General features: G+C 51.3%; 1 protein-coding gene across 1 annotated transcript; it reads right to left on the bottom strand.

The window, feature by feature from the left end:
• Positions 1-10180: 10180 nt before the first annotated feature.
• SFTPB (surfactant protein B) lies at positions 10181-17690 on the bottom strand. The gene is made up of 10 exons (XM_087823864.1): positions 17630-17690; positions 17157-17287; positions 16864-16935; positions 16398-16523; positions 15672-15824; positions 15351-15440; positions 11914-12097; positions 11609-11769; positions 10756-10836; positions 10181-10243 (listed from the first exon to the last, which is right to left on the bottom strand). Exons 1-10 carry the CDS (start codon positions 17688-17690, stop codon positions 10181-10183), a joined length of 1122 nt encoding a protein of 373 aa, XP_087679990.1.
• Between the last annotated feature and the right edge of the window lie 259 nt (positions 17691-17949).

Genomic DNA, 17949 nt, shown 5'->3' on the forward strand with positions numbered 1-17949 from the left:
TTCTCTCCCTCTCCCTTCCTCTCTCTCAAAATCAATAAAAAAAATCTTAAAAAAATTTGTTTTTAAAGTTGGGATTCCTCCAGTTAAGGTAGGCCCTCTCTTAGTGTTTACTTTTTCCATGGGCCATTTCAACTATGCCTGTGGCTTCACTTGTCATTTCAAGGGACATGACTCCAATCTCAATCCCGGACTTGTTTAAATTCTTAAATTTAGAGCCAACTGCCTACTTGATATATTATGGTGTCTTAAAGTCAACTCAAACTCAGCATTGTTCAGAACTGAGCTTTGTGAGTTTTCTCCTCATACGTGGCCCCTTTCCAGTGGTTTCCATGTAGATGAAGGGTTCCACCACTCATCCAGTTATATAAGCTAAAAATTGTCCTTCTCCACCCTCACTTCCCTTGTCTAATCCATTACCAAGTCCTATGTATTTTTCTTTGTGGTTCTTGAATTTTCCCACTAATTTCCCTTCTCTGCCAGTGTCTAGTCTAAGCTAGTGTCAGCTTATTCCAGGGCTAATCAGGAGAGAGAAACTATGTAATAATTTGATCGGGAAATATAATTTCAAGAATTATTAACTATAATGGGATTGGAGTACCAGGGATTGGCTAGTAATAGAGAATTATAAAGAATGGGAGTAGCAGATGAAAGGAACAGCTCCTTACCCCTAGGGCCGCCATAGAGTGTGTCCAAGGCTGAGATCCAGACCTTGCTGAAAATCTTTCCCCCGGAACCTGTCAGAAATCTCTCTAATGTGTTAAAAAAAGCTGTTTACAGGCAGTGTCTCACTTTGCTACCAAACTGCCCTGGGAGGAGGGGTTGCCCAGTGAAGCTGCTGGGTGCAGGGTGCTGCTGCCCACTGTGCACTGCTGTGCTCTTGCAGGAGCCAGGCCCCAGGGCATCTGCAAGCACTGTGGGAGCCGGATGCGGGAGAAAGCTGCACATGCTTTCAGGTGATCACACCAGAGCCTGGAAGCAAAGCCCTTTCCTCCTGCAGTATGTTTCCAGTATCCTCCCCAACAAAGCTTCAATGTCAGCTGAAGGAAAAATCTAAAGGGCCCCAATCCACCTTCACAGAGCAGGCCCAAAAGGGTGAATTTGAAGCTGAGAGGCACTAAATCGATAATTGGCACAGTCCACCTCTTTGATGACTCAGCTTCCATGTGCCCTCTTACACACATTGAACTCTACACAAAGACAACAAGAAAATGTATTTGTGCCTAACAAAAGCAGCCGCCCTTCTTACAGGTGAACAAGTTTGTAAACATTCATTGGTGGCTATATTGGTTATTCCTCAGACCCAGTCACGGTCCCACTGACCGTGGGACTGTTACCTAAAGACTAAGTTGTAAAGTTAACTTCCAACAAACTATATAAAATAAAAATGGGAAGAAGAGAAAAAATAGCATATATAAATTATCACATACATGTAACCACATAGAAAATAAGCAGAGTCACTTACGGTCCTCATTTCTGTAACTGGTCACAGCACTGTCACTGATATCTGTTGTTCCACTACCCCTTCCATGCTTACTCTGCCCTAAGCCTGAACCTCAGCTCGGGGCTCTTTACTTGGCGAGTGATCCAAATCTTAAGTCCCTAAGGGCCTGACTCCTTAATCATCCTGCCTTTGCCCTCTTTGGGTTGCTGTAGTTTTTCCATTACCTTTACTATTGGACATAGTCCGTGTTGCCTGCATTGTGTAGGAGGAACCCAATTTCCCCTTGGTAATCAGGGGCAGTCACTGACAGATAGATTACCTCCCCACCCCGCATTGGTTCAGTAGCATAAGGAGCCCAAAGTGTCCAGCTGGTAGCCTCATCTTCCAAATTAATGGAACCATTGTTGCGTCCTCTGGTGGAAGCATTCCTCCCTTGGGAACTAAGACCTCCAAACTGGCAGAGCTTAAAATTGCTGGAACAGGAAGCAAAAATTTGCAAGGTTGCCCTGGCCGGTGTGGCTAAGTTGAGCGTCGCCTCTGTGCACCAAAAGGTTTTGCCAGTTCAATTCCTGGTCAGGGCCCATGCCCGAGTTGCAGGCTAGATCCCCAGTAGGGGGCACCCAGGAGGCAGCCAATCAATGTTTTGCTCTCATATCAATGTTTCTCTGACCCTCTCTAAAAAAAAATCAATCATAAAATTAATTTGCAAGGTTATTAAGTATAATAGTCACCTCAACATCCATTTTCTAGACCCACGTATTTTGTCTGTGGGGGAGAGACTACCATATAATGGTCTCTGATTCAAAGCATAAACTGCATCCTGTAAAATGATCACCAAATGGTACGGCAGCTGAGTTTTCAGTAAGTCATTCCACCATTCGATTAGGCTAGCTGCTTCCAGGTGGTGGTGTATATGTATATTCTGTGAAATACCTGTGTTCACCCAAAGGCATCCACTGCAGAGAAGACACAGAATTAGGCGTACACCAGTGACGTGCTCTATGGCTGTCAGCCAGCAGCCTCTTTCTCCAGCCACCCCCAGTGCTTGCTCAGGGAAGTGAGCTCATGAGTCATGGTGATGGAGACAGAGGCTATACATGGGCTCTCCTTTCCCTGACCTGAGCAGTATATACTCATTCAAGGAGTCCATCTATATACGCCAGACTTCCTGTTCACTAATCTTAATGATTCTGATCCTTCTGAATCCCTGACCACCAGTCAACCATTGGCAACTGGCCATGAATTAGTCTAGATCCGTACTTCAGGCCTCCTTACACTTTAAATACAGTGAACAACTGAATATACTGCTTGAAGTTATGCCCACTAGGTGGCTTTCCTTCACTACTGTCCTTCAGTGTCACCCTGAGTGGGGATGAAGTGCTGTAGCTGTCCGCTTGCAGGTTGTACTCATATTGTACAAATCCATGTATAAAGATGGCTTGAGTTTTATTTTCCTTGGTTAACCAGTCTTAAGGAGCGCCCCCCGGAGGCAATGCAACAGGAGCTGGTATCAAAAGAATGTGAGCCACCTGCTCATGTATCTTCCTTGTGCCTTTTGGACCTACCAGAGCTTGGTCTTGTGTGCTAGTTCTACTTGGTAGATTGCAGCTGCACGTGCCCAACGTTATGGCTAGTTGGGCCAGACAACGGCCAGTTCATGAAGGGAGGCTTGGGTTGCATGGTCGCCTGATGTTCTGTGGTTAGACGTTCAGTCTCTAGCATGACCCAGAAGCTAGGCAGCAGCTCTTTCTCAAAAGGAGTATGAGTATCTGCAGAAGAGGGTGTAGACTTGCTCCAAAATCCTGGAGTTCTGCGCTGTGATTCTCCTGTTGGTCATAATTGCCAGAGGCTCCATATAGCATTCCTGTTTGCCGTGGACACTTTGAAATCGTTGGATCTCCTGGAGTATAAGGCCTAAGTAGCAGAGCCGCCCACTGTGCAGCCTAACTTGCTGTGGAACATTTACTTGTCCTGGTCTCCCCTTGAAATTAGCAGCTTTACAGCTGTGAATCTGAAGTCGGGTAAAAGTAGCACACTTAAATGTGGCATATGTTGTCCCCCAAAGCAAAAAAAGCCTAGTTATACTAGGACCTGCCTGAGTAGGTGGGGCAGGTGGAAGGTGGTGGGGCGGGGGGCGAGGGGAGCTATGGTAGGTACAGTGACTTGTCTTTCACTGTGAAGGGGATATTTTGACATACTCTAGACCATTGATCCCGAGGAACTTCTCTGAGGTGGCAGGCCCCTGAATTGCTTTGGGGTTAAATCCTACCCTCTTGTTCGATTACATCTTACTAAGGCATCTAAAGTACTTGGTACTTCCTGCTCATCAGATCCAGTCATCATAATGTCATTGATGTAGTAGACTAGTGTGATATTTTGTGGACCGTCAAGACGATCAAGATGTCTGTGGGCTGTATTATGGTAGAGAACAGGGGAACTGACATTGAGCAATGCTATGAAGGTATATTGCTGGCCCTGCCAGGTAGAAACAAGCTACTTCTGGTGATCTTTATAAATTGGTCTGGAGAAAAAGGCTTTATCTGCATGCCAAGCGCCAGGCCTCTGCTGTATCAGTAAAGGTGCTATATCTGGGACAACAGCTTCAGTTGGAGTCACCATCTGATTAAGTTTATGGTTGTCTCCAAAATCCATGTCACTTCTGCACAGGCCCTTTGCCACTGTCATTCTAGTCTAAGCTATTGTCAGTTTCAGTTTACAATGGTCTTCTAACAGGTATCCCCACATTCCCTTATCCCCTCTCTCCAATTCTTTCACACTTTAGCCAGAGTAATCTTTTAAAAACACAAATCTAACTAAGACACTTCTCCTCCACACCCTGATCTGCCAAAGACTCTACTTTGGCTCGTAGGATAAAGACTGGAAACCTTAGTCCCTCTAGTCTCACCTTTTGGAAGTTTCCTCTCGTCCTCGATTCTAGGCTCACTGATTTTCTTGTTGCTGAGATGTGGCACAGGACACCCCTTTGTGTCATCTGCTTCCTCTGCTCTCCTCCCTTTAACTCTTACTTTTTTACCTCTCTGATGTCAGTACCATTTATATTTCTAATTGATAGCACTATCAAACTGAAGTATTCCTTATTTCTTTTCCTGTGATTCTGTGATTAATGACTGTCTCCCCAATTAGACTCTCAGTTCCAGAAGGACAGACAGGAACTGCTGCTTTTATGCCCAGCCCTAGGGAAATGCTCAGCACTTAAGAGTCAATCACTAATATACATTGAGCAAATGGCATCATGCTAAGCCTGTGTTCATTCTATCCTTCTTTTGCACAAATGATTTTGTCTCTTTACACTCCCAAGGTGTTGACAGTTGATACTGTTGCCTGAAAGGTTGGGGACCACTGCTCAGAGCTGGCTATCATGTCCTGTGTGCAGTAGCTTAAGGTCCTTTGTGGGTGACATGGCTTGTTTCCACTACTGCAGTCTGAGCCAGAGGCCCGGCTCGCATGTCTTCACAGCTGTGATCCCAGCATCTGCTTCCTCTTTTGGACACCTCATACTCTGGCCAGTCTGAACCACAGCTGAGAGAGCAGTGAATTCCTGCTTTCTTAGCCAGAAGTCACAAAGCAAGATATAAATGTGGAAAACATATCCTAAATTTAACAGACATGTGATAGGGGAAAATTTGCAACCTATAGGACAGTAAATGAATGAATACACTTAGTATATTTTTACTGGTAAAACAATGAAAAGAACACTCCAATGGAAAATTAAGTAAAATACCCATATAAGCATTTTACAAAAGATGAAATATAAATGGCCAATAAACATAAAAAATGTTTACTTAGTAACCAAAGAAATGAAAATTAGAACAACCAATGAGGCCATGTGTGTATTTTATTTATTTAATTTTATTTTTTGAATCCTCATCTGAGGATATTTTTTCCATTGCTTTTCAGAGAGAGTGGAAGGGAAAGAGAGAGAGAAACACTGATGTGAGAGAGACACATTGATTGGTTGCCTCCCACATGTGCCCTGACCTGGGCTGGGGATCCAGCCTGCAACCCAGGTTCGTGCCCTTGGCTGGAATTGAACCCAGGACCCTTCAGTCCTCGGGCTGACACTCTACCGCAGAGCCAAACTGGCTAGGGCTGTGTTTATGCTTTAGATTAGCAAAGATTGGAAAGGCTGCTAATGTCTAGGTTGGTGAGAGTGGAAAAGAGGCACTTGCTTGCTATTGGGAGAGAAGTTGGCATGGTGCCTACAGAGGGGCAGTTTGGTAATACAGCCCATATGAAAAATAAAGATGTGCATAGTTTTTGTCCCCAAATTTCACACCTTGGCATTGATCAGATATTAATAATCGATAACAGTTGTTTAAAAATGAAAGAATTTGTATCAAGAAAAAATATCATGAGCCCATTAGTAGTGATGAGAGATATCTATATTTATTGACCTGGAAAGGTTATTTTTATCATTTTTTTAAATAAAATAAGCTTTTTATTTTTTTTTAATCCTCACCTGAGAATATGTTTATTGATTTTAGAGAGTGAGGAAGGGGGAGAGAGAGAAAGAGAGAAATGTCAATGTGAGAGAGAAACATTGATCTGTTGCCTCTCATTCGTGCCCTGACTGGGGATCGAACCTGCAACCTTGGTATGTGCCCTGACCGGGAATGGAACCCGAAAACTTTTGGTGTAGGGGATGAGCCACCTGGCCAGGGCTGGAAAGGTTATTTTTAAATGAACAAAGCAGTTTGCAAAGCAGAATATATAGGATGTTCCTGTTTTAAAAAATCTGTTATGTCTATTTTTGTGTATGTGCAGAGAAAAGTTTGGGATGATATATAATGTCACAATAATTGTGTTGCTGGTTTTACACCTGAGGCGTTAACCAGGACATAAACATCACTGTCTTTATTTCTCTATAACTGAGTTAGCTAGTTTTGGCTCCTAAGGCCCCAAACTTCCGATTTCCTTTTGAAAATCACTCAGTCTCTTGTTTAATGCTCAGCCCCCGGCCGAACCCTCCTTCCCCTTCCTGGGAGTGTGTACAGATTGCCCTGTCATGGGGAGAGGTGTCAGTGACATGCTCTCCCTGGTCTGCGGGTCCCCACCGAAGCGTCGCTCATCTGTGCCTGCGTTGGCTACACATGTCTGACTTCTGCTCCTCTCAAGGTGCACGAATTCCGTCAGCACTTTGTCCCCGATCCTGGGTTCTTGTGGGCCCACCATTTTGTTCAGAGCCGATTCTGATGGTCTCTTGGGCCTGGGGTGTGATTGCTTTCTTGTATCATGCTGGGGGTGCCCTCTGAGGCAGTCCTCAGGTCTGTCTGTCTAGGCCCCTCCTTCAGGCTGCTCTCCTCACTCTTCCTAATGTGTTGGAGTCAGGCTTCTCTAAGGAACTCAAGTTCTCCTCGCACCACACCCTGCAAAGTGCAGAACAAGGTCCCTCTGATCTTGGGCCCCAACTTCTCCTGGGGCTTCTCTCCTGCTTTGCTCTGGGGCTGCAGGATGCTGGGCACGTCTCAGGGACCCACTGACTCTCAGCTATAGCCAGTTTCTACCAACTCTCTCCTCCTGTTAGCTGGTCAGCTCCCGACGTCCTTTTATTATTTATTTATTTATTTATTTATTTATTTATTTATTTATTTATTTATTTATTTATTTATTTATTTAATAGTATTTACCCATGTTACTTCCCCTCCCCTCCACCCCCCCAATATGTTTTTATTGATTTCAGAGAGAGGAAGGGAGAGGGAGAGATAGAAACTTCAATGATGAGAAAGTCAATGATCAGCTGTCTCCTGCATGCCCCCTACTGCGGATCAAGCCTGCAACCCGGGCATGTGCCCTGACCGGGAATCGAACCTGGGTTTCCTGGATCCTAGGTCGATGCTCAACAGCTGAGCCACGCCGGCTAGGTCTGACCTCCTTTTAAGTGAAGCCTCCTCTTCGTTATCAGGAGCTCATTCCCACGCTTGTTGGTGCGATAATCTATTAATGCCTCCCCTCCTTCACGGTTCGGCTCATCTTCCCAACTAAACTTTTAAAAAATGTTTAAATACTCTTCTTTAAGGGACCTTGGTCTTGCAGTTGAAATAATGGCTTTCAAGACAATAGACTGCTGTCGATTTACAAAGTCTACTTAAAAGGTTAAGTTCAGAGGCTGAGGATTTGTATGTTGGGCCTTTCCTCCAGAGCAGGTTGTCTAGAAATACCCCCTTGTACTTGAGTGGTGGAGGGATGTGGAAATGGACTGAAGAGTATACATCCTGCTACAGTGCTCTCCTGGGACTAGAGATTGTGGGTGATTCCCACTCTTGTTTGGTCTGCAGTTTCTGAGTTTTCTACAAAAAACATGTATTTTACAATAGAAAATAAAATGACAAAAGTTCTTTTGTAAACAGAAGGACACTTCCAGGCATTTAGGTCTTTAATGCTAAAAGCTTACGTATTCATTTTTCTGTGTATTTTGATTTTTTGGTGCCCTAACGAGCTCACCTCATCACAGTGAATGGACTCTGGGAGAGGGGAGGTTAGAGGTGGGGGCCAGGCTGGAAGCAGTTATAAGGGAGGGGTTGTATGGCATCTGCTTCATCATCAAGGAGGGGAGTGGGGTAGGCCCCCATTCAGCTACCTTCATGAGGCTGTGGCTTCTGCAGCATCTTAAAGGTCAGTGTCTTTTTCTTTTTAGTACAAGGGAAAAGGACTTTATTAGCAGTGGTACATGCTTTGCATTACATAGGAACCTCTTCTTAGCATGCACAACACCAACTGAACTTTGAGTAGCTAAATCATAGCAGAAATCGAATCAACTTGGAATTTCAAATAAAAGTTGGAAGTTCACCTTACAAAAAGAGAAAAAGAAAACCCCTTTTTACATCTTAAACAGCAGAACATTTTAAACATGAAGGTTTGCCCAGTCACCTTCCCACCATGCTTGAGTCTTTGATCACGCCAGAGATGACCTGATTTAAATTTAAAAAAAAAAAAAAAAGTTTTGTTTTTTAAAAATTGTTTTTAGAGAGAGAGGAAGGGAGAAGTTGAGAAAGAAACATCGATGAGAGAGAAACATTGATTGGCTGCCTCCTGCATGCCCCCTACTGGGGATGGAGCCAGCAACCTGGGCATGTGCCCTGACTGGAAACTGAACCTGCGACATCTTGGTGCAGGGGACCATGCTCAGTCCACTGAACCACACCGGCCAGGGTATGGCTTGTGTGTTGTTTTTTTAAAAAAGCTTAAAGATTTCATGTCCATCTTTTATGGCACTCTATGTTCTCACTTTATTCTTCTGAATTTTGAATTTTGTGAAATGTTAGCAAAATAATTGTAAAAGCTACAAGTGTCTTGCATACGTGGAGATCGAATGAGGCAGAGCCCAGCTTCTATCCCACTGTCCTCTTGGAGCTGCCGAAGGACCGTGTGGCTGACGCATTCACCTTGGCCCAGCCCTGCGGGGTTGATGAGAATTGGGCTCCAGTGGGGTGGGAAGGCTGGTGCAGACTGGTGCCCCTTCTACAAGCATCCTCCAGAAAGACATTCCCTGGCCATGCGTCCCACCCAGACAGGATGGGCAAGACTGACACGGGACCGAGGGCACAAGCTGCAGGCTCGTGGTCTACCAGCTTAAGGTCCTTTTGAGGAAAGGAGGTGGGCATGGGAGTGAAGGCTTCTTTTCGGTGGGGGCAGGAGCCTGAGGAGGAGCCTTGTCGAGTGGGAGGGCTCTGGAGTCCTGGAGATGGTCTCACTGGACCTCCCTCGGCTCCCCTTGCTGCTGAAGAGAATGAGGGCCAGAGAGGGGGCAACGTATCTTTCCTGGGGACCTGTGGCCAGCTGATGGTAGAGTTGGGACCAGAGCGCAGGCCTCCTGCCCTAACACACTGCCCTTCCTGTTTCAACAGGGATGGTTGGCCCAAGTCTTACTGGTGCTGGGAGACCTGGGAGCTGGGGAAAGGCAGCTGCCCCATTCTTCTGGGCAGCTCTCTGACCCCTAGGTCCCCCTTGCTGTCATCACTGCACTGGTCCCTGTGGGACAGGCCTGAGTTGGGGCAGACATTTCCTCCCAGCTTTCTCCCCACTGCCTCCCACAGGTTTCAGGAGCAGGGCTGGGCTTCCCCCTCAGATGGAAGAGGTAGACCTGGGGTGTGAACTCCAGGAGGGCAAGGGGCTCATTGTTTTATACAAGGGGCCCCTAGAATGTTGCCTGGCTATAGGGCACTCACTATACTTTTAAAAAGTAAGTGAAGAAATGAAGAAATGACCATTGTGTTAGGGGCTGGCTCTGAGCAGGATGTGAAGCGGACCAAGCTTGATCTCAAGGGACTTCAAGTCCACTTCTGTTCCTGTCCCTCTCAGGGTCACTTTTTTGTCCGAGGCACCTGGTCACAGGGGCTGCATGTGACCCACCTGTCTATCCTAAGGTGCTACCTCTGACTTAGACGATGACAGTCAGAGAGAGGGAAAGTGTCTCAGGAGGGAGAGTCAGGTGACGGTGGACTTCCTGTCAACATTTTTGGGCAGCAAAGTCTGATTTCCTCTGAGTTTCAGGAAAGGCTGGCCCTGGTCTGAATGCATCAAGTACGGAAGATCAGGGAGCTGTAAGAGGCCCTCCGTCCGAGCCTCGAGCTGTGGCCTGGGAGGGGATGGAGCAGCCCGCAGCCCTGGCTGCCTCTTCCTGCTTGGGGAGCAGAGGGCCCCTCCTGACGGGTGCAGGACACACCCCATCCCTCCCTCGAGTTGGGGCCTGGACTCACCTGGCACAGCTGCGAGTCCTCATCAGAAGGTGGAGTCCTGGGAACACCGGAGAGGACTGAACCTGGCCGCACACGCCCCCAACGCCTGCCACGGGGACACGTTAGGGCCTTAGGCCTCGCACTCCATTCCCTGTCCCCAGCTCTGAGGGGGACTGGAGGCTCCTTCCAGAGGAGTGGCTCTCCCTGCACCAGCCCCCAGGTGGGTTCTCTGGGTGTGACCTGGACCTCTCAGGCCACTCCTGAGCCACGGGGGCCTTTGGGCTTAGAGCTGGAGGAAGTGGGATGCTTGTCCCAGGACGCCTGCCTTCCACCCCCACCAAACATACCAGCTCCATGAACAGCCCCATCCCACAATGCATGTCAAGCCACACTCCTACTCCGTTATGCCGCCCCCTCCCTTCTTGGACTCCCCTTTTTTTCATTCTTTTGTAGCTTTTTCTTGCCCCCTCTCAGCCTGCCTTTTCCATATTAAACCAGTGAGGGGAGGTGGCTGCTCTGGACCCAGGGAGGAGGGTCTCTGTGGGTCATGGGCCAGAGAGGGTGGGGCCTCTGGGAGCTGAGGACAGTCCTAGGACCATCTGGGAGGGGTGGGCACACCTGGCAGGTGGTACGGGCATCCCAGCCCCTGGACATCAGGCTCTGCAACTGCACCGAGTGTTGTTCCACAAACTGCTCACACTGAGGAAGGAGAGAGACACGGTGTGGGTGGACCCAGGCCCACTGCAGGGCGCTCGTGCCTTGCTGTCCTGGCCTCTCCATGTATCTGGGTCACTCCAGGGCTCCCTCTGACCTGTGTAGGTCCAGGCATCAGATCCCTGAGCAGCTGGCATGGGCTGAAATGTGGGTTTCTGTGGGGAAACCCAGGCAGAAGGTCAGAATCCTAGCTATCCCCCCCCCCATTCCAGTTCTAGAAGAAATCTTAAAGCTCATCTGATCCTTGAGACATGATGTAGTGGGTGGTGGGGGGCCCTGGAAGTTCTTGACCAAGAGAGCACCATGCAGAAAGCTGCCTCCTAGGACCTATCTCACTTATGAGGGGGGTTTACTGTCATCGACTCTTAATATTGGGACTCTGGGACTCCCCAGTGAGTCACATCAGGAGGAGGAATGGGGCTGGAACAAGCGGAACATGGAGAGAAGGCCAGGCCCTCTCCTGCTCAAGTTGGCCCTGGTGTTACTCATCTAATAGGTAGCCGGCCTCATAATTGGTCCACGAGGGAGTGGACCTGTTGGTCCTCCGAGCCCACACCCTTTGTCTGGAGGCCACTCCTGACCGTAGCAGGCTTTGCCCTGTTACAGTCCCATCATCGTTTGGCCCAGGTCCCGTCTGAGCTTCTCAACAGCTGGGGTCTGGCCCGCTCCATGCATCTCTGGCTGGGAAGCCTTTCCTGGCTCAACCCTCTATCTCGGGCAGGCCCTGTGTCCCGAGTCCCCATGGCCTGCCCCGCACCTTTTGCCTGTCCAGCCAGAAGTGGAGGCAGGCCTGGTGCATCGCTTGTGGCATGGCCTGCTCGCTGCTGTTCCCTGCCTGGGTGGTCACAAACACGCAGAAGCGGCACTTGGAGTCTTGCGGTAGCCATTCTCCCGGCAGGGACCCCAGAGCGGTGACATCTAGACAGGAAAAGGTCAACGTCACCTTGCACAGGTGTTCAGTTCCTGTCCTCTCTGGGGCAGGGGGACCAAAGAGGGAGGGGTCATGCAGGCCTGGGGAGGGGGATGGGAGTGAGCAATGGAGGGCTGGTGCAGTAGGCTCACCTGGGCCAGTGCCATCCTCGCTGGAGCACCGGAGGACAAGGCCGCAGACCAGCTGGGGCAGCATGCGGCTCATCAGCACGTCCAGCAGGATGATAGTGTAGCGCTCGGCCAGGCACTGGCAGATGCCGCCCGCCACCAGGGGTACCACGTGGCACACTTGGGCCACAACGGGGGCCAGTACACCCTGGGGTGGGGCCGAGAGAGGGTGGGGTGGAACCTTCCTCTGCAAGATCTACTCTGTGCTGGGCCCAGCTAGGCACCTTGTAGACATTTCCTTGTTCCCTTCTGAGAATTATTATGCTGTTTACATACAGATAAGGACACCGAGCATCCTAGGGTCTAGGGGACTTGCCCAGAGTCAATAAGTGAACACAGGAGCCAGGCTGTGGACCCAGCTCTGACTAACGACTGAAACTGCTGAAAGGGTCACAGCCAGTCTAGAGATGTGGGCACCTCCAAGGTCACACAGCCTGGAGGGGGGTGGACCCACATCTGTGTCTTCTCCCTCCTGACCCATAGGACGGATTAGTCTGTGGCTCCTGGAGCCAGCATATCCCAGGTTCCAGGAGCTCCGGGAAAGCCAGGAGCTTCCCCACTCATCCCAAGTTCAAACACAAGGTCTGAGCTGAAGGGCAGGGCGGGAGGCCCCAAGAACGCTGGCTCATGTCTTCACGCCTTCGTTCACTCAACCAATACATGTAAAGGACACGCGACAAGCTGCCCCGCTACGAGTAGGCACAGGGAGGTGTATTGGCGTCATACCGTCCAAACAAGTACATTTCACCAAATGTACCCGCCTGCTTGCATGGGAACCCACACTGGGCCTCCAGATGATCCCCTCCTGTCAAAGGCCGGCCTATCCACTTGTGCACTGGGCTGCACCCCCCCCTTCACAAGTGTCCTCACCCTGCATTATCTCTCTCCTTCCTCATTACTTATCCCACGTGCCCACTGATTGGTCTCACTGGCATGTGAACATGCTAACATGGTCTCCGGCATTAGAAAGCCTCACCCATTCTCTGCTCCTCTTCCCAGAAAAACATCTTGAAAGACTTGTCCATGCTGTCTGCTCTACTCCTTTCCCTCCATTCTCCTTGGAGCCCACTCCACTTGGGCTTCTGTCCCCATCACTCCTCTGAAACAGCTCTCAAGGTCACAACAACCTCTGTTGCCAACCCCCTGGTCATGTCTTGTCTTGATCTCCCGGCAGCTTTCAGCCCAGGTGACCACTCCTTCCCTCTCCAAATGCCTTCTTCTTTTGGCTTCCATGACATCACGCCATGGTGTCCCCCTACTTCACTGGCTGTCCCTCGTCAGGCTCTTTTGCTGCCATTTGCCTTTGCTTGGCTGAGACTCCCCCTCCACTGTCCTCACCATGTCCCTGGATGATCCCACTCATTCCCTTGGATTCAAATCTTGTCCATAGCCAGCGGCTCTTAGGTTGATGTCTCTTACGTGACCTTTCACCTAAGGCTTGGGTGTTCGGCTGCTTGCCTGACATATCCTGTGTGTCACCCAGGCATCTCGACTTAACATGGGTAAGAGAGAACTTATTTTTCTGCCCAAGTATGTTTCTTCTCAAGTCGTCCATCTCAGCTGTTGGCATGACCAAAGACCCGGTTCCTCAAGCCAAAATCCACATCATTGAGTCCTCTCCGTCCTCACTCCCCACGCCCCTTTCATCACCAAGTCCTGTTGAGCCGACCTCCCAAACATAACCTGTCTACCCTTAGTTCCACCTCCTCTCATTTCTGTTTCTGCAGCAATCTAATTACTCTCCTTGCCTCGTTCCTGCCTCTCATCTGCCCAACGCATTCTTCAAGGAGCAAGAGAGTGGGCTTTCCCAGTGTGAATCAGCTCATGGCATCCCCTGCTTGAAACCCTTCACTTAGCTATAAATTACATTCAGAATAAAATGCAGTGTTTCTTAATTGGCCTTACCTTCCTGCGTGGCCCTGCCGTGCCTACCCCTCTGCTCCCTTCTCTGACCACTCTCCCCCTGGCTTGCCCGCTGGAGCCACACTGGCCTCCCTCGAGCTTGCCAACCGTGTTCTTGATTGAGGCCCTTTGTCTGTAAGGACCTTGTCGACCTTTAGCTCTCAGCTCACTGGTCACCTCCTCATAGACTCTTCCTGACCAACCAGCCTAACCCCCACTCTCGTGTCACTGTCCATCACATCACTTTTTATATATATTTTTGGCTGGACAGGGCAATCTGAGCTGCCCTTCCCTTGACCCTGGTGACCCTCTCTCTGTGGCCACACCTGCCCACCCAGCCGTCCACTCACAGCCAGAACAGCCCAGCCGGTACCCAGCAGACCTGGGTTTCCCAAAGGGATCTCCTAGGTCTTGCAGCTGTGAGAGGCCACCAGGCCCTGATTATGGGTCTCTAAGAGGGTGGCCAGGCTCTGTGAACACAGCGCTAAGGAAAGCCAAGTTTGGAGGTGATCAGGGGGTCGTTTTCTACAGGCGCCTTTCCTAGGATGGACCAGCTGCCGCAGCTCCTAGGGACAGAAGACTAAAGGAGAGTGGCAGTGGACAGCATGGGCCCAGCCCCTCTGGGAAGGACCTACCTCAGCTGCTAACACAGGTTGGGCTATTGGTCCCAGCAGGTGCTTCCTCAGCCTGGAGCCTTCGCCCCAGAGTCTCCTCCTCAGAGTCTGACTCTTGCCACCTCCTCCCTCACCAGTCTGCATCCTAAACGTGCAAGCTGTTCCAACCCCTACCTGGACACCTCTCCACAATTGCCCACCCTATATGAGACCTGAAGTGTAAGCAGCCTGTTTGGAATTAGTGGCTTTGTGGAGAGCTGTAGCCAGGAATGCAGCTTGGGGTCTGCTCAGGGGCTTGTCCAAAGGGTGGAGAATTGTTTTAATTCTCTGCTCTGAACCTATCACTTTCTGGAAAAAATCTCTCCACCACAATGCAGACTCTGGAAAACAGGGGCCTCATCTGCTGCTGTGAACCCTCGGTGACCGGAGGGCCTGCCCATCTGCGAGCGGCCAAGGGGGCAGAGCCTCTCCTCACGTGGGCCCCATTTCAGGGCAGAACAGCACCGGGCGGTGATGGTCACTCCAGGCCTGGAAGATTCCCAGTTTGCACAGGTAGAGAAGGGAGTCCACCTGTGGAAGTGCTCCTTTTGAAAAGTTAAGGCACCTGTTCTACAGTGACCACTGGGGATGCTTCTCCATCAGGTGCTGAGCTGCTGTAGGACAAGACTGGGTCTTGCCCATTTTTGGGCTTTGACACTGCACAGTGCCTGCCTGGCACAGAGTGGGGGACTGACATTAGTTGACTAAACTCTAGCCCTGGCACCTACTGGGCCTGAGCCTGAGCTCCTGGGCCTCTGGGGTGGGGGCAATGCCCCTGACCCCCTGAGGAGGTGTGAGGAGGGGGTGTAAGGGGGCAGGGGAAAGTGGAGCTGTAAGGGGCCTCACCTTGGGAATCACAGCTTGTATCCGCTTGATCAAAGTCCTGCAAAGCCAGCAGAAGGGGAGGGGAATGGGGAACTGCTCCTCTGAGAGCTCCTAGGGGAGAGAAAGACAGGTAGAAGTGGGGTTGGGCACCAGAGAAGGCATCCCCCAGGCTCTGCCTCCTCTTCTGCCCCTCCTGCCTCAGGCCTTACCTAGAGCTGCTCATTTTCCTTCCAGTTCTGTTCCCACCCAGGGTCCAAGTGCTCAATGGCCTCAGCTGTGTCCTAGCTCTCTGGATCCCCACCTATCTGGTGTGAGGGGCCAGCAGTGCGGGGCCTCTCTCACCTGTGTCTGAGGCCTGGGCAGTGCCTGGAGGGCCCCAGGCAGCCTAGAAAGGACCTGCTTGCCCAGCAGAAGGTCCGACAGCTCTGGCTCCTGCCCTGGCTCTGGACGACCATGTCTGCACAGGCCCAGGTGCTTGCAGATGGCCCTTGGGTTCTAGGGAGCAACGCAGGATGAGGGTGGTTGGGGGGGGGGGGGAAGGAACCTATTCCTGTTCAGGCTGGCTCAAGGCCTCAGGGACGAGGGCCACTGTCTTTGGGCCTGGAATGGGGTAGCTGGCTGGCTGGGGCTGTGGTTTAGAGCTCGTGATGGAGCTGGAGAGACAATAAGACTGAGACTGGGCCATGTGGAAACTCTGGGGCAGGTGCCTGGGAATGTGTGTGAATGAGCGTATGCATGTGAGTGTGTTTGCATGTGTAAGTGTGTAATGGGTGGGTTTTACGTGAGATTGAGTGTATATGTGAGTGTGTGACTGGGAGTGTTTGTGTGAGGGTGTAAGTGTGTGTGTGGTGTTTGTGAGTGTCTGGGCCCACCAAATAAAGCTGAGCAGATAGGACAGTGAGCTGGGTGCCTGGCTGAGGGGCACTGTGTTTCCTGAGCCGACTGTGGGTAGGATCTGAGTGTGTGGTGGGCATCCCTGGGCCTGTGTGGGCATGGGGAGTTGTGTGGGCATCTCCGGGCCTGTGTGGGCATGGGGAGTCATGTGGGCGGCAGGTAGCAGGCCCTCACGATCTGGCTCTGGAAGTAGTCGATGACCAGCGGGAAGTAGATGTCGAGCATGTAGCGGCACTTGGGCACCAGCAGCTTCAAGGGGAGGACGTCGCACTCTTGCTCCAGGAACTTCCGCGTCGTGTCCTGGGAGGCAGACGGAGGCCGCCAAGGATAGAGAGGGACAGTGAGCCTGGCTTCCCTGAGGTCAGCCTCTGCTCAAGTCCCCACACACAGCCTCACCTCCTGGCAGACTGGTTGCCCTTTCCCCAGGGCACTGGCATTCAGAGAGGGCCAAGGAATTAAGTAGTTGGGCACAGGCGGGGACCCTTCCCCTTCACCTGGCCAGCAGGTGCCTGGAGTCCCCAGGCAGCCTCAGGGCTCACCCTCGGCCTGGAAGAGGCCCCTTTAAGAGGCTAACCTCTTCCCCCTGCTCTGTCCCCCATCTCATGGCCCCAACCGTCATCCAGGGCCTGGGCCCCATCACCTGGAAAACGGACTCCTTGGTCATCTTGGTGAGAATGAGGACGATGTCGTTGCACTCCTGGCACAGGTCATCCTGGGGAGGGGACCCCCAAGGTGGGGGGCATGAGTGGAAGGCATGCTCCCAGCTCAAGCAGGTGAGGCTCTTTCAGGCAGAGGATGTTAGGGCGCTCCTGGCACGCACCCCACCCCATCCCAGCCCCTATGGGGGCTCCAATCCCCCAAACCAATCCAGAGCCTACCCAGCCTGCTCTCTCCCAGACCCTCAGTCCCGGTGCATCCTTGGGTGGTACTCACGGCCTCGGCGTGTCCCCAGGCCTCCTGTAGGCAGTGCCCCAGTGCTCTGCACTGCAATGCTTGCTCCAGGCTTTGGCACCAAAACTCGGGGCCCTGGGCACAGGCCAGGGATGAGATGTTCCCTACAGCTTCTGTTTGGGGCCAGAGCAACCTTGGGATCCAAACCACACCTGGCACCCTGACCTCACCAACCTCCAAACCCAGTTTTATTGGTTATCTTTGGCCATTAAACACGCTGGAGTCAGACAGCTCCGGGTTCCAACTGCTCTAACACCTACCAGCCGCGTGACGCCGGACAAGCCCTAGGGCCTCTCTGAGCCTCAGCTCTCTCATCTTTAAAATGAGGCTAATATACAGACGAGGGAAGGGGCTGGCGCAGAGCCAGAGCTCAGTAAGCGGCGGAGGGAGCCTTGACGCCCCTCAGCACCTGGCCCCAGGCGGGAGAGAGGTGAGGAGAAGCTGGGGAGACTCACCAGCGCCTGGGCCACAGAGTGTGGGCAGCAGCAGCCACAGCAGCAGGCGTGACTTGGCCATGGCACCTCCACTGCCTGGGCACTGTGCTTGAGGCGGGGCCCCTATAGCTTCAGGCCAGGGTGTGGGGGCAGGGCTCTGCAGCAGCAGCGGTGACCTCAGTGTTTGCCTTTGTCCTGGAGGGCCCTTCGGGGCCTTGGATTCCACCTCTTCCCAGCAGCCACCCCATCCTGCCTCTCCTGCCCTCCCCACCTGATGGCTGTTCCTGCCCCCTTTGCCCCCCCCTGACTCCCAGGCCCGGACACTTGGCTCCCTCCAACCA

This window comes from Miniopterus natalensis, chromosome 13 (assembly GCF_054644295.1).
Source record: "Miniopterus natalensis isolate mMinNat1 chromosome 13, mMinNat1.hap1, whole genome shotgun sequence".
Classification (NCBI taxonomy): Eukaryota; Metazoa; Chordata; class Mammalia; order Chiroptera; family Miniopteridae; genus Miniopterus; species Miniopterus natalensis.